The sequence below is a fragment of the Carassius gibelio genome, chromosome B1 (assembly GCF_023724105.1).
Source record: "Carassius gibelio isolate Cgi1373 ecotype wild population from Czech Republic chromosome B1, carGib1.2-hapl.c, whole genome shotgun sequence".
Taxonomy (NCBI): Eukaryota; Metazoa; Chordata; class Actinopteri; order Cypriniformes; family Cyprinidae; genus Carassius; species Carassius gibelio.
In genome coordinates, this window is record NC_068396.1 from 25,692,234 (window position 1) to 25,709,965 (window position 17,732).

At 36.3% G+C, this 17,732-nt stretch overlaps 1 protein-coding gene across 10 annotated transcripts in view; it reads left to right on the forward strand.

Moving 5' to 3' along the window:
* The window catches only part of vwa11 (von Willebrand factor A domain containing 11), a 55,989-nt gene extending 38,952 nt beyond the window's left edge, over positions 1 to 17,037 (forward strand). For 2 of the 10 annotated variants that reach the window (XM_052546079.1, XM_052546076.1), the window contains one exon: positions 16,559 to 17,037. In XM_052546079.1, the coding sequence (XP_052402039.1) occupies positions 16,559 to 16,948 (390 nt within the window). In that variant the 3' untranslated portion in view covers positions 16,949 to 17,037. Of the gene's footprint in view, positions 1 to 10,736; positions 10,924 to 11,882; positions 12,053 to 12,465; positions 12,579 to 12,713; positions 12,831 to 12,928; positions 13,082 to 13,234; positions 13,368 to 13,583; positions 13,734 to 14,487; positions 14,581 to 14,673; positions 14,943 to 15,215; positions 15,350 to 15,466; positions 15,627 to 16,558 lie in introns of all 10 variants that reach the window. The other 8 variants (XM_052546083.1, XM_052546087.1, XM_052546085.1 and 5 more) reach the window with 8 other exon arrangements.
* Positions 17,038 to 17,732: the final 695 nt, after the last annotated feature.

Below are 17,732 nucleotides of genomic sequence, written 5' to 3' on the forward strand. Positions count from 1 at the left end.
TATGATAACCCAACTGGTTGGGTTAAAATAACCCAGCGTTGGGTTCGTCCCTTTTTGACACAGCGCTGGGTTGTCAAAATAACCCAAATTGGGTTGTTTTCAACCCAGCAGTTTTTAGAGAGTAGTTCAGTAGTTGTTTGTTGTTTACTGGGTGTGGCAATATCTATTTTGTATTTGATTTACATTTATTTCTTCTGCCAAAAATGTTAAAGGGTTAGTTCGCCCAAAAATAAAAATTATGTAATTTATAACTCACCCTTATGCTGTTCCAAACATGTAAGACCTCCTTTTATCTTTGGAACACAGTTTAAGATATTTTAGATTTAGTCCGAGAGCTCTTAGTCCCTCCATTGAAGCTGTGTGTACGGTATACTGTCCATGTCCAGAAAGGTAAGAAAAACATCATCAAAGTAGTCCATGTGACATCAGAGGGTCTGTTGGAATTTTTTGAAGCATTGAAAATACATTTTGGTCCAAAAATAGCAAAAACTACGACTTTATTCAGCATTGTCTTCTCTTCCGTGTCTGTTGTGAGAAAGAGTTCAAATCAAAGCATTCTGGATATCCGTTTCGCGAACGAATCATTCAGTTCCCCAAATCGAACTGAATCGTTTTAAACGGTTCGCATTAATCCACAAATGATTTAAGATGTTAACTTTTTTTAATGTGGCTGACACTCCCTCTGAGTTCAAACAAACCAATATCCCGGAGTAATGCATGCACTCAAACAGTACACTGACTGAACTGCTGTGAAGATGAACACCGAGCCGAGCCAGATAACAAACAATAGACTGACTCATACACGAGTGAAGAACCGGTTGCATGGGTGTTCGGATCACCAGTAGTTCTTCCGGACAGTTCGATTCAATAAACCGGTTGAAGAAAACGGTTCACCAGTTATTAATTAGTTATTTATGACATAATTTTAATTTTTGGGCGAACTAACCCTTTAATTCCTGAGAGAAACAGACCAATTGTTTTTAGGTATTTGTTCTTATTTCTTATTCCTTATTCCTGTTCTTATTTGTTCTTATGATATAATCACATTTTAATACTGCTATGTATGAAATTCAGCTTGAAATGAACTGATCTCTGTCTCAGTCAATGTTTGTTTTGCCAAAAAAGTATCTTAAAAAAAAAGTATCTTATTTAATACAAGATGTAATAAATCTTTAAAAGAACGTTTGATCTGACTCATTTAATATAATGTATGTATATATATATATATATATATATATATATATATATATATATATATATATATATATATATATATTTAGAGTTTACATTTTTTCGATTATGCCAATTGTGAAGCCTTATATTACTTACAATGTATACATATTTCAGATTGAAGAAAATTCAATTTAGATCAAGTCACTTAAAAAACTTTTTTTTTTTTTTTTTAAGCCAATTTAAAATATTGATTTACACCCAAATTCGGAAAAGAGTTTGCATGACATGCAGAAAATTAGTTTGAACTGAATGGTTTCTGAACATTAGGTCAATGTAAAATCTTTATTGTGAATGGTTACTTCAATTTTATTAAGTTAATCCAATGTTTCACTTTTTACAGAGGAGACAGGCACAGAAAGGGAAAGGGAGGTGCATTTCTTTTAGTCATCTTGGCACCATGACTGTGTTTTATGACGCACCAATGGTTCGATGGGAAATGGAATGTTCAACGATAATCCTACATCTGTGAGATAAGACATTATGTATATATACTTGTCATCAGAGACTAACAAGGATCCACAATTAAGGGGAGATACAGGAGGAAAAGAATCAAATTGCAAGTTGGTATAAGGTAAGAAGGTCTTATATTATTTTATCATATCATATCTTATCGTATCATATCATATCATATAATATTATATTAGATCCACCTATTCTAATGAAAGTAATAGTGTACTTTTATACTATATATATATATATAGAGAGAGAGAGAGAGAGAGAGAGAGAGAGGTGTGTGTGTGTGAGACCCTGGACCACAAATAAGTCATACAGTAAGTAACTGGGTTATATTTGTAGCAATAGCCAACAATACGTTATATGGTTGAAAATGATTGATTATTCCTTTATGCCAAAAATCATTTTGTAGATTTCCTACTGTAAAGGTATCAAAACTTAATTTTAGATTAGTAATATGCATTGCTAAGAACTTCATTTGGACAACTTTAAAGGTGATTTTCCTCATATTACAGATTTTTAAATAGTTGTATCTTGGCCAAATACTGAGAAACGTGGTCATATTTTCTGACATATTATCACCGAATAAGACAATAATGATCAGAGGTGGGTAGTAACGAGTTACATTTACTTCGTTACATTTACTTGATTAATTTTTGGGGGTAACTAATACTTTTCGGAGTATATTTAAAGATGGGTACTTTATACTCTTACTTGAGTAAATTTTTTGGGAAAAATCTGTACTTTCACTTCGTTACTGTGGGCGACGCTGCTCTCGTTACTTTATCTTAATGCAATAAATGTTATAAATGCTTCAGTTTATTCCAAACGCGCCGTCTACTATTCTCTGGGCAATGAGCGATGTCCATTCGCGAATGATTCATTCTTTTGAGTCAATTCTGTTCAAAGGCTTGATCAAACCAATTGGCAAACGAGTGAATTGGTTCATGAATCAGTTTGAATGAGTCGTTCAGTTTCCTGCCGCACGCGCTGAGCGTCTGAAGCGGTTCACTCAGAGTTGTAACGTTTAAGATCAGCAGCGTTGAAAACGGGGCTATGGAACTGCACTGAATTGAAAGCAAATCTGCAAAGGCTATTATTTGCTTGCGATGGAGATCCTTATTATATGAACGCGTGTGCTGTCTACTGTTTATCAGGTAATAACTTGGGCTACATTCGATTACATTAGTACAAGATACCACTATGACATCAGTTTGTTGTACGTGTGTGGCTTATAACGGCGGGGAGTCAAGTTGAATGCAGCCTCCAAAAGACAAAAAATAGCCGATTAAAATTGTATTAATTTTAATACAATCACACCGGTGCGAGTACGTCCAGCAAGTCATATCATCAGCTGTTAAATTCAGATCTGTGATCGCTTGCTGGCGCTGAGCCAGAGATAGATGCGTTTTTACAGAGTTGCGCATTATAACCAATCACACACGATTCTGTTGAGCTTTTGAATGCTTCACTCGCTCGCTGACTGAATAATACCTCCTTCTGGCGAATTCTCTCCTCAGAAACAACAAAGTGCAGATGTGTGTAAGAATCTATAATTAAAGATATTTATTTTACAGTTTTAACAGTTTCAGTGATTTTAATGGGAGTTTCTGAGAGTGAATGAAATCTAGACTGTCAGTGAAAATGATCTTTAAAAATGTAAATGTTATTTGCACTCTTTCTGAAAAATGAAAGATTAGTAGCAAAATTTATATCACATTAACTTTCAATGTTAAATTCACATTTAATATAAAGTCAGTCGTATTAAAAATATGTTATGACATGATACCTATATCTGTTACTTAAGTAAACAGACAGGGTTTTATAATAAATTACATAAATTGGAGTAAAGGCTGATGAAATATATACATTTATACACACACACATACATTGCATACATTTTATCTAAAAATAGGCTCAGTATATGACCCATAGTAACTAGTAACTAACTACTTGAGTAGATTTTTTATCCGATACTCTTTTACTCTTACTCAAGTAACTATTTAAGACTAGTACTTTTACTTGAGTAAATATTTCTAGAAGTACTTTTACTTTTACTTGAGTACAGTTTTTGGGTACTCTACCCACCTCTGATAATGATTGACTTGACGTGTGTGTGTGTGTGTGTGTGTGTGTGTGTGTGTGTGTGTGTGTGTGTGTGTGTGTGTGTGTGTGTGTGTGTGTGTGTATGTATGTATGTATGTATGTATGTATGTATGTATGTATGTATATATATATATATATATATATATATATATATATATATATATATATATATATATGTATCGTTTTTTTCATAAAGTGGGGCAGTTCCATCTTTGGAAGGACAGTCTGGCGCTTCTGGCTCACAGTCTTAGTGCGTTTACCATATGTAAAGTATTTGCTAGATGATTCATACACGAGTTTTGAGCATTGTAGAGTATTGCTTGTTGTTTGTCGTTTCTCCATTCACAAATGCAGACATGGTATTATGTTTACGCAACGCTTATTAAGACAGTGTAACTCATTATAAAAAGTATTTATGTCCCCACTGGATGCAATAAATGTCTTGTTTGTAATGGGTTTTATTATTTTTGTCTTGTCCTGCTGGGACACACATCATCACAGTATGATGAGGAGCATAACATTTCCGTCACATGCTTGAGGCAGTTGTCCAATCACAAAGCACTGCATAGCTGGCCAATCAGAGGACACTTCACTTTTCAGAATGATGAGCTTTGTAAAATACAATGCATTACAGAAAGGTGGGGCATAGAGGAGAAACAATACTGTACAGTATGTGGAAAATAATGTGGTTTTTTAAACCTTAACCGCATAAACACATCGCATTACACCAAATACACAAAATAATGTTATTTTTAGCAACATCATATGACCCCTTTAAGAGAATAGAGAAAACCCGTTTAGACCATGTGCACGCCAATCTTTTTTTCCCCTCATTAAACCATCAAAAGTGGTTTAGGACACTCCTGTGTGCACCTGCGTCATGCGCTTTAGACCATGCGATTGATGAAAATTTCTCTTACATCGTTGTTTTCACATATCTGTAACTAGTGCTGTTGCACTGGCCTGCTTTAGTGAAAGTAAATATGTTTTCACTTAATTTAGGTGATCATGAAGTTATTGGTGCCCATCGTGGCCCTGATTGCACTAGTGGTGTCCAGGGTGCAGGCATTTTATTCATTTGGGGAAAACGAAAACACCCATGTGACCATTACTCACAATGCGGTAATGGCGAAGATCCGTGAGGTGTGTGAAGCAGTGGCTGAATCAGAAGGAAGAGATTTCAAACCCATGGTGAGTTTGTGTACAAGCAGAGGCATAAAACAGCACTACCATGAAAGCTGAGCACTTGAATATGAAAGACATATAAACCAAGTCATTTTTCAAAATTATGACACATAATTGAATTTCCCACTTTAACTCAGGGCTCATCAGCAGAAGAGCTGCTGCATGCGTGTCTGGGCAGAGCCACAGGTGAGGTATCAGGGGCCAAGTTCTTCACAGCACTGAGTCAGATCTACAAGCAGAATGGCTTTGTGGACCAGGACTTCATGGGCAGCGCACCACACCACTTCAATAATGAGGCCTTCAAAGAGGGTCGCAACCTTATCATTCAGGGGATTGTAGCCATTAAAGCGAACATCCGCACCGACAACTTTCAGTCTGCCCGAGAAACACTGGGGCAAGTGTGTCACACACTGCAGGTCAGCAAGAGGGAGATAAGTCACAATGTTAAATAATTCCTTGTTAAATAACAGGAAATTACTGCCATTATTTTCCTGTTATTTTTACAGTTAATTCCTGTTTTTATAGTGCACTCCCCGTAATCTTTTTTAAAAGGAATTTACTGTGAATCACAAAAAAAACTGGAAACAACAGGGAGCAGTGTTACCATTATTTTCCTGTTAAATTACCATTTATTTTATTTCCATTAAATATTATTAATTAATTTTAGCATAGTAACATGTACCACTGATTGTTATAGACATAGCTTGAGTTAATAAAAGAACAGGCATAATCCATCAGATAACACTTAAGTGAAAGAAAACAAATAGTTCTGTGTTGAAATTAACTTTTGTTTTATTGTAATAAAAACACTGAAAGGTAAATACTTACAAATGTAGGCACACATGGATCAGACCAATCACAGAAATATATTGTATATCATGTTGATTGCTGACATCTGTGGTCGCTGGATGGTAAATAACAACTGTGTCTGTCTTAAACTAGCAAAGACACTTGCGTTTGGCTTTGCGCTGGGTCGGGGCAAGATAGGACCTCAATCCTCAACATTTAATGTTCCCTGAACTTCTACATTTCAACTAAAAAGACTCAAACCAAGGATATACACTGTGACTCCTGTACATTGTTCATTATAACAAAATGCTGAACCTCAACAGTGTTTACTTAAACCACTAAAATTCAACATGTATGAATACATTCAAACCAATACTTAACACTTAATGGAACTATTCATCAATAAAGAGCAATAAGCAAAAACACTGTCACTGCTTAGATCACTAACCATTATCTCAAAGCACACAGTGAGGATCCTTTGCACAGTCTTGGGTCTGTACATATATATATATATATATATATATATATATATATATATAGAGAGAGAGAGAGAGAGAGAGAGAGAGAGAGAGAGAGAGAGAGAGAGAGAGAGGAGTTCCATAATTTCAAAAAAATTTTTATCCAAAATTATATCACATGGCTTGACCTAACAAAAGCTAATTTTAGAAACAGAGCACCAAACAGACAGAATAACAAAAAATAGAAAGTGTGATGAGTACAATTCATTGAAAGAACAAAAAAAAAGAAGAAAAACACAATGGCAAAAGCATGGAAGAGGAGTTCAGCATTCTATCTTTGAAAGGCAGTTAAGAATGAACATTAGAATGAATTTCCCCAGCCTCCTCAGTCATTGCTGTTTGAACAGGTGGAATGTACAGGTGCTGGTCATATAATTAGAAAATCATCAAAAAGTTGATTTATTTCACAAATTCCATTCAAAAAGTGAAACTTGTGTAATATATTCATTCATTACACACAGACTGATATATTTCAAATGTTTATTTCTTTTCATTTTGATGATTATAGCTGACAACTAAGGAAATCCCAAATTCAGTATCTCAGAAAATTTGAATATTGTGAAAAGGTTCAATATTGAAGACACTTGGTACAACACTCTAATCAGCTAATTAACTAAATAAAACATGCAAAGCCTTTAAATGGCCTATCAGTCTAGTTCTGTAGGCTACACAATCATGGGGAAGACTGCTGACTTGACAGTTGTCCAAAAGTCGACCATTGACACCTTGCACAAGCCCCAACTAAGTACTGAATGCTGAACATGCTCATACTTTTCAAGTTTTCTAAAAAAGTCCATGAGCCAAGAGGCTGGCGATATGTGATTTGACAGTTCTTCTTTGTTCCCCTTTGCAGCTTCTGCCCCTTTTTCTGGGTTTATACCCACAAAGCAAATTATACACTGGTTAAAAATCTAGTAATTCACACAGACTAACAGCACAATAAAGACAACAAATGTACATGAACTGTCCTCAACAAGCACTATCTTCTTGCCTCTGTGAATATTGTATGTTGCACTAAAACTTTCTAAATCAAAGTTAATTGCTAAATCCCATCCCCAGACCTGTTGAAACCATGCTTGACCCACAGCTAGGCCAGAAAAAAAATTCATACCTCTGGATGAATTCAAGCATGCAGGCTGCCTTCTCTTGGTACTGTAGGTTAGAGGTGTAAAAACAGGAAGAAAAAAAAGATGTCAGCCCTGTCACAAAGGTGGACTGTATCCCTGATTTGGCCCTCAAGGCTGAGCATCCAGTGCTGGAAGCGGCTTCCCGTTTATCCTGAAACAGAAATATTTTTACTGTCAAATTTCTGTTTTAGTTTTCATTTTGAATACAGTTTAGTTTGATACCATTGAATTCACTACATACAACACTAAAGCCAACTGTCCTATCTAAAACCAACTTACCAAGAAGTATCAGACGAGGAATTGTAGGTATAGAGGGAACTCTCAAGGTCAGCTGCAGTGGCATATCCCTACGACATAGAAATGACATACAACGACATACAAATTAAACACGATATTAATGACATGTTAACGAAATATTAATTCCACCTGGTTCTGAGATATAAATCCTTGGATATCACAGCAGTGTGATCAGGGGTGGTTCCCTGCATCTGCATCTGTAATTAAAAAAATATTAATGTAAACACTGATCTACAACTCAATGATAATCAAATAAATAAAAAAATAAAAATAGGGTGCACTATGCCAATGCAATTAAAAGAGAATAGCTGTTCACATAGCTAGATGCTGCACTCGCGCGATCAGTACTGTTTTTGCTGGATTTACCTCATTGATAGGCTGAACCCGCACATAAAAAAGTCACACCAGCATGTCTGGTAGCCCAAAGAGCTATAATCCATCAAAGACGAGCAGCTGACAATAATTCATCAAATACAGCCTTAGACCAACTATCTAGCATCATAAACAGCTATCAGTAATTAGATTTATGTTAGCCGTTTGATTTTCATATACATATTTACATTTAGCTGACGCTTTTATCCAAAGCGACTTACACTTGCTATATATGTCAGAGGTCGTACGCCTCTGGAGCAACTAGGGGTTAAGTTTCTTGCTAAGGGACACATTGGTGTCTCACAGCGATTCAAACCCGGGTCTCTCACATCAAAGGCATGTGTCTTATCCACTGCGCCAATACCACCCCATTGGTACTAATTGTACTCTATCTAAATCATGCAGTTTTTCATTATCCATTGATGGTTCTTCCATTTCTCCCTCCCGCCAGGCTAGGAACTTGGGGGTCATCTTTGACAGTACCTTATCTTTTTATGCTCACATTAATAACATAACCAGGTCTTGTTATTTCATCTCCGCAATATTGCTCGCCTCCGTCCATTTCTCACTCCGCATAGTTCCTCTATTCTTGTTCATTCGCTTGTCACCTCCCGCATCGATTATTCTAACTCTCTATTATCTGGTCTACCACACAAATCTCTTCATAAACTCCAGCTGATTCAGAATTCTGCAGCTCGTATCATAACCCGTACTTCACCTACTGAACACATCACCCCACCACTTCAACAGCTACATTGGCTTCCTATCAACTTTCGGATTTAATTTAAAATTATCCTCCTCACATACAAATCTCTTCATAACCTTGCTCCACCTTACCTTTCAGACCTCTTACATCCCTACACCGTTCACCTTCACTGGGTCTCCTCCATGCACCTTCAGCTCGCCTAACCACCATGGGCCATAAGGCCTTTAGTCGTGTTTCTCCTCATCTTTGGAATTCTCTCCCAGTCAACATCCGTAATTCAGACTCTTTAGCTCAATTTAAAGTCAAACTTAAAACTCATTTATTCAAAACTGCTTATCTTCTATGATTACTTTGTGCACTCAAGTCCAGTATTTTTATTTTTTCTTATTTATTTATTATTATTGCTGTTTTTATTGACATTGTTATTTGCTGTTATTTTCTGTTTTAATATTGTTACTGTTGTTACTTGTTGTACGGTGACCTTGAGTGGTTTGATAGGCGCCTTAAATAAAATGCATTATTATTATTATTATTATTATTATTATTATTATGTATAGAAATAAATAAATGAATATAAATATATAAATTATTATTTGTAATAAATTATATATATATATATTATATATATATAATTTTTTTTCCAGGATTTTTACAGCCACAGTAACTGGGTTGAATTAGGTAACCAAAGTCCTTATGCCAACCTCATCAGTCCGGGTCTCAACATTGAAAATATTGCAGGTAAATAAAGCTAGTGGGTGTGATTTATGAGAGAGGGTCATGTAAAAAAAAAAAAAAAAGAGATTACTCCATTTTCCATTTTCCTCTTAATAATCAGTTTTTTTTAATGAAAACCGGAGGTAAGTGAACAGATGACTTGGTGCTTAACTGATTAGAGTTTATACTTGGGAGTACATATCATATTATGTGAGATTAATCTATGTTGACTGTTCCTAAACAGCAAATAAGTCAATTGAGTGCATGACTGTGATTTGCATGTGTATGTGTTAATGTGCAGACATTGAAATGCCAACATGCAGTGACTGTGCCAGTGGTACCTGTCCAAACCAGCTGCTTCCGGCCATTCTGAATGGGAAGTACCTCACTTCAGGATATATAGGCTTGTTCTCCTCTGGAAAACCTCAAGGTGAGGAGACCTACCTAGATACATGGATGAGCAAACATACTGCAAAAAAAAAAAAATGGAACTCAAAATGTATTAGCAACTAGTTACTAACCTAACTTTACAGTCTTGGTTTTGTAAATCCTATTAACTATGTAAATAGATTAGCTGTTGAAAACACAAATCATACCCAAATGACCAAGTTTTGGTGTTCAGCCCTAGTATGGGTAAACAATTGAGCATTTTTCAGATGATGTTGTAACTAGGATGTTGTCGGATGTTGTAAGGTTGTGGCAAACTGGCACATTTTTTCTTTCATTATTACATAATTCAGCAAAATATATTTGATATATTGTGTTCATGGGGTAAGAAGTGGCCTCAATTAAGCAGTGTCCAAATTTTCCAAAGAAAAATCTGTTGTGAAAAAAAGAGTTGCTTTTCATATAAGTAACTCCAGTTATTTTGTTTCCCATGTATTGACTGACAGCTCTAGTATTGCCATGTTGAGAGAAATCGTGAGAAAGTGCAAGTCTTCAAAATCAATAAAAACAGTCAAATGCAAACAAATGCAAACTAAACAAACCTTCAATAATTAACTGTTAAATAATACAATATCATTTATGTATTTAATCCCATTTTATTAATCAATGTCTTTGCTACTGACCTTCAATAATCCAATTCAACACTTATAAGTAAAAATGATGCATTATTTTTCGTAAAAAGTAATTAACTTAATTACTTATTAGGGAGTAACACAATATTGTAATGCATTACTTTTAAAAGTAACTTTGCCCAACACTGCTCTTATTAGTCTTTTATGTGTGTAAAAGGAAAATGTAGCCATGGTGGGGAGACTGATCTCAGCAGTAGCCAGAATCCTCGAGGTGGGATCAGTAAAGATGAGAGCCATCCCTATAACGCTAATCTACACAGGGATGCTGTGAACCTGGCAGCTGAAGCCACAATGGAGCTGCTAGAGGACATCCGTGCAGCTATAGGAAACCAAAACTACCTCCGGTATGGAGATAGACTCCTCCTAAAGGGTTAGTTCACCCCAGAATGAAAATTTGTTAATCTTCTACCCTACCTCGAAGAATCCTAGGTGAATGTGACTGTCTTCTTTCAGAATAATCCAATCGAAGTTATAATAAAAATTGTCCTTGCTCTACCAAGCCTTTCAATGTGGGTAAGCGGGTGTTTGTTGTCGACAGTTCAGAAGACGTGAAATAAAGCACGGATCTGTAATAAAACATCCCTCACACGGCTCCAGGGGATGAATAAAGGCCCTCTGGAGCGACATCCACCTGTACGTCTTCTGGTTCCCCATCTGTAAGAAAACATCCCTCACACGGCTCCGGGAGATGAATAAAGCCCCTCTGTAGCGAACTACGCAGTGCTGACATACTACGACATCCACCTGTACGTCTTCTGGTTCCCCACAGTCAGCCAAACTGAAAAAAAGGTGTTTATTGCATTTGAAATCTGGATATTTATTTTTACAAAAATGTATGGATTCGCTACAGGGGGCCTTTATTCACCCTCCGGAGATGTGTGAGGGACATTTTATTACAGATGAGCACACTTTATTTCACGTCTTCTGAACTGTTGACAACAAACACCCATTTACTTCCATTGAAAGGCCTGGCAGAGCAAGGATAATCTTTAATACAACTTTGACTGGATTATTCTGCAAGAAGAAAGACACATACACCTATAGGAAGCTTCGAGGGTAAATAGAAGTTGGACAAATTTTCATTCTCCGAAGTGAACTAACACTTCGGGAAGTGAAGACAAACCTTCTTAAACTTTTAAGAGATTTGCAAAGAACTTACAAAGGTAGGAGTTGTTCTCTTAACAACTGGTTCTCTACACCACTACTCAAATGCTTGAGGACAGTAACATTTAAAACTAAGTAACTTAAATCTGTTTTTGAATCCATTAACCAAAATATTTCTCTCTTTTTCCTCCCCCATCAGGCTGATGGGTATTGCGAGATCTGCAGTGCTGGCTTTTGTGATTGACACCACAGCCAGCATGGGAGTCGACATTGCAGAGGCCAAGAGAATCGCCTTCAGCATTATTGACAAAAAGAAAGGAACTCAAGATGAACCATCTGAATACATTCTGGTGCCGTTTAATGACCCAGGTGAGTGCAAAAAACAGCATATAGCACATAAAAATATTAAGTAAAATTATCCATTTTAATTAAACTGAACTGTTTCAATTTATTATAGGATTATTTATTACCAACATTTGTTCATTACCCAAACCCCCCCCCCCCCCCCCCTAAATTTTCCTGTGGAAAAAAACAAACATGCATTGCTGCCTTATTATATATCTTAGGAAACATAAGCAAAATTAATCATTATAAAGGCTTTGTGATATGGTGACTTAAAATATCACCTTTGTAGGTAGCTCACTATAATTTGAAATAGGGCAATGATGTATTCTTTCAATCATATTATGGCAAAAGTGAACAGATTTAGTCTAAATGAATATAAATCTTTTTTTAAAATTATTTACAGACACAATATGTATATATTTTCCATGAATTTGTAGACTTTGGACCGCTATTAAGAACCACAGACCCAGGTGTTATGAAGTCAGAGATCTCCAAGATCAGCGCTAATGGAGGAGAAGATATCCCAGAAATGTGCCTGTCAGCACTTCAGGTACTGTGTTTTATTTGTGGACTTTCAGCCAATCCTCTCAATTGTCAAATGTGAATACTGCCAATATAATTCCTAATTAGAACTAAGAAATATTAGATAATTGAGCAAGGAGGCCACCCTATGTTTCTCCCACAGTTGGCTCTGACAGGAGCTCCTTCCTCCTCATATATATATGTATTCACGGATGCTCCACCTAAGGATGAACACCTGAACAATACCATAAAAGCCCTTCAGAGCAGCACCAAGTCTACAGTAAATCTATCCATTCTTGTTTCACATCCTTGCCATCAAAATGTTCACCTGCCCTCCATCAGTTTCCCACTTTTCCATCTCTTGGCCTTTCTTTTCAGGTATCTTTCATGCTGACAGCATCAAGCGCATCGTCACAGTTTCAGATATATTATGACTTGGCCTTGTCCTCTGGCGGTCAAGTCATTGAGGTCTCCAAGTCCAGCATATCTCAAGCTACTGCCATCATTGTAGACACCTCTAGTTCAGCACTGGTATGATCAGTGTCTTATAGTCTTTTCACAATTGTAATCATCTCACAAACAAAACAGTTATGCTAGCTCACTGACAAAAATACAAACAAAATTGTATTTTCAAATAACTTTCTATTATTATTTTTGTTTGCTCACTGTTTCTTTATCTATCAGGTGACAATTCTTCAGTGCTCTAGGGATCCAGGACATGAAGAGAATTTCCCCTTCTTACTGGACAGGTCTTTGTCCAACACTATCATCTACATCACAGGAACTGGCCTCACGTTCAACCTCTGCAGCCCCACAGGTAAATTCAGAGACACCTTGAACTAAATAATATAAATATACTCATATTATTTTCTAACCAAATTAAATTTTCCTGATTAAAAACAAAACAAAAAAGAAAATAAACAAAAACTAAATGAAAAATGTACGACTATAATAACCCTAACAAGAATGGATTGTATTATATTGTGTTCAGCTTCAATATAAGATATCTAGGTAAGTTCTAACTTGCTTCCAGGAGTGACTCAATCGAACACTGTTGTCAACGGACCTCTGGGAACAATTCAGACAGTGGGAAACCTGCAACGAATCCAATTAAATGGAACAGAGATGGGCCTGTGGCACATTGACATGACGACAACACGGCCCTACACCATAAAAGTGATGGGTGAGCCATCATGTACTTATATGATAAATCAATGCAAAGCCAAACATAAAAACTATTGCCAACCTGTTATGAGAAGAATACAGATAAAGTCCTCTCATGAAGCTCAGGCATGTTGGGTCTTTAACACAAACTATGATATTATTTAAAGCATTAAACTACAGTGTTAAACCAAGCCGATTGGTTCATGTTGGACACGCAGCCAATGAGTTTGCTGCTTTACATTTGAATGGATGGTTAGCATTTGCTTGAGTTTGCAGAGTTCCTCTGAAACTCTCCACCTTCCCCAGCTCCACCTTTATAGATCTGCTACATATGCTATTTGTGCAGCAGCAGTATATCTAATACAGCACCGTATCAACAGCAATATCAGCAATAACCTAAAATAACAGCAGCGTTCCTGTAGCTCAACTGGTAGAGCACTGTGCTAGCTAGCAAGCAAGCAAGCGCTAGATTAGGGGTTGATATGTAAAAATTGATAGCCTGAATGCACTGTAAGTCGCTTTGGATAAAAGCGTCTGCTAAATGCATACATTTAATTTAATTTAATTTAAATTCAGTAACAAACAACAGCAACAGCGTAGCAGATCTATTCCACCAAGACCAAATACATTAACATTGTCATATCCATTACCATGATAAAATCTTCAAAGAGTCATGATAAAAATGTAATTGTTCTTTAATAGGCACCCAGAGATGGATGTTGAGAGTATTTAGACCCTTTTTTGCCTTTCTAATTTTAAACCTTGTTTTACAGGTCAGAGTGCGATTACATTCATCTACGACTTTGTGGAGGAGTTCAAAGGTCCCCATCCTGGATTTGCTGCCATTGATGGGCGGCCGAAATCAGGTTTAAACGTTCGCCCTGTTTAACTATTAAACAATTCTTATTGAATGATTTGAATGGAAGTGTAGGGCTACAGATATTTTGCTCTTTATTTAGGCTCACCGGTTAAGCTTCTGCTAACACTGACTGGAGAGAAAGGTCCAGAGGCTCTAGAGCTGCAGGAGGTTGCTCTAATGGAGGTGTCTGGGGTCAAAGTGTCTAAAGGAACCACTGAGAAAATGGCTAATGGAGATTACCTGGTTACTGTGAACGAAGTGCCAGAAGGAGAGTTTGTCGTAAGGCTGAAGGGAAAAGACAAGACCACCAGAAAGAAGTTCCAGAGGCAGACCACCACACTGATGTCTCAGTCTAAAGTCACCATCAAGGTACAGACTGCATTCTTCTTATTAAAACTTGAAATTAAAAATTAATTATATTTGTGGACTGTGTTATTTAGCTTATTTAAGTGTTGTGCTGTTAGCTTAACAACATGCTAACATAAACATCTATTGAAATAACTAACTAACTCGTGGGTCGAGAAAATCAGTAATTTCTAAGTTCCCATGACCATTATACTTCCTTACGAAGGCAGTAGTTAGCTATAGCTAGTTGTTTAAACAAATGTAATTTGTATTCTGTTATTTTCTCTCCATCTACAGGCAAGAGCAGACAGCTCCATGCTACCAGGACAAGTATTTAAACTCAATTTTACTGTTACAACCAAGGGAACCAGTGGCACCTACACAATTCGTGCAAGGAATGACAAAAACATCCCTATGAATCATCCATCAACGTAGTTCCTTCACTTAGTTCTCAAATCACTCAGTGATGATTGACATACATGCTTTAACCAGCTTGTCTTATCAAGAACAAAACTCAGTGCTACTATTCTGTTTCTTTGCCCTCACAGGCTCAATCTCGTGAGTGGCGGCAGTGCTCAGGGGACTGTGTCTCTCACTCCACCTGGTGATACAGTCTCAGGCACAGATGTTACGCTAACCATCCAGGCAGAAAGCCCAGGAGGAAGTGATTCTAACTATGCTGTCCTTCGCCTTTCTGTTCTCTCCAAGGTAACCTCAAGAGGTTTCAGAATGACTGACGAAGCATTCTACTATTGTGCAGAGTTGTCAAGTAACGAAGTACAAATACTTAATTACTGTACTTAAGTAGAAATTTGGGGTATCTATACTTTACTTGAGTAATTATTTTTCAGCCGACTACTTCTTACATTTTCACGCAAGTATTTGTACTTTCTACTCCTTACATTTTAAAAATAGCTTTGTTACTGCTATTTAATTTTTTACACTTTTACTTGAGTAAAAAGCTTGAGTTGATACTTCAGCTTCTACAAAAGTCTTCTTAAACCCTAGTGTCTATACTTCTTGAGTAATGAATTCCAATACTTCGGACACCACTGCTATTGTGAAATTTCCATGGAAAAGAATGTGGGCTTGGAATATTTTCATGTGAATGTTATTTCAGTCTTTTCAGATTCTCTGCTGATTTTGCACTAGTGGCGTTCCAGCATAAGAAAATGGACAGTTTAGATTTCGACATGATTTCCATGACAGCCAATTGTTTCATAACACAAAACAAAATAAATTGTGTTTGACTTATTCTGAATAAATTCTGCCGAATTACTATTCATCAAAGAATCCTGAAAGAAAATGTATTATGGTTTTCACAAAAATTTTTAGCAGCTCAACTGTTTTCACCATTGCTTATAATAATCATACATAAATGTTCCTTGAACTTGAACAGCAAATCAGTAGATTAGAATCATTTCTGAAGGATCATGTGACACTGAAGACCGGAGTAATGATGCTTAATTGCCATCACTGGAATAAATTACAATCAAAAATATATTTGAACAGAAAAGTTATTTTTAATTATAACAGCATTTCACAAGGATATTCTTTTTACCGTTGTTTTAAAGAAATCGATATACCTCATAATTCAACACTAAACTGTTGTTTCAACTAACCTTTACTGTTTCATGCAGGTTACGGACTTCACACCTCCAAAATGTGAAATCGTCGATGTAAAGAGTATTTGCAACTCCTCTTCTTGCAACTCATCAAACTGGGAACTGTCTGTCAACATCACAGACGGTTATGGCACAGGCATCGAGAGCATTTCCATCCAGCAAGGAAGTGGAAACTTCACCCAGAGGGAAGTGTTAGACGGTGTGATCGTGGTGATGGGTCTGTATGAGGCCTCATGTTGTTCACCTTCTGTGACTTTGTCTGCAGTTGACAAGGTTGGGAACGTGGGCAGATGCAGTAACACCATGAAGTCCAACACAGGCTCGCGCCTTGTTAGCATGTCCCTCCCTCTGTGGGCATCTCTGCTTTTATACACTTTCTTACCTGACATCTTCCCTATGTTGTGAAATGGAGTTCATCCATTCAAATACACAGTCAAACCATTATTTTATGCCAATATAAATGTAAAGCATTCTTAAAGCTCTGAAATTTCAAAGCATTTCATCATAATCAACTGTAACTCACGAATCACCTGTTATTTTTATTATTTCAAAAGTTATAATCGTCATTTTTTTGTCACATACTAGTTTTGTGTATGATCAGTACAAATAAATGTTTTACAATCCACAATATACTATTTTCTACTCAAATATAGATCTTTATTTTAGTATATTTTGTGTAAACATATAATGTCACATATATTTTGAATATGAAATGTTATCATAAATTGGAATGTGTACAACGTTCAATGTGCTTGTATGCTTGCCTAAAATGAAAATATACTTTTTTTCCGTTTACAATTCTTCACAGTGTGTTTCTGCTCCTCTTTTGCTTTCATCTCTATGGCAATTCATGCAAGTTATTTCAATCTTGAGGTTTATAAACGGTATGTTAGACAATCTGTGGTATCATACACTGACACCCTGTGGCTGATATGATTTTTTTCTTGTCTGCATCATACTAGTACAATTCATATTCACATATAGAATATTGCTAATACTATTTCAAGATAAACTGTGGAGCAAACAAACTCAGTTTACATAGGTATCATTTTACAAAATGCCACCCAAGGTGTTTTATTTATATTTATAGTAGGATGGACAATAGAAAAACTATCAACATATTTGTAAAATAAAAGATGCAGTATGTTCCACACTGACAAAAGAATAGAAAAATCTTCCCATTTAATTA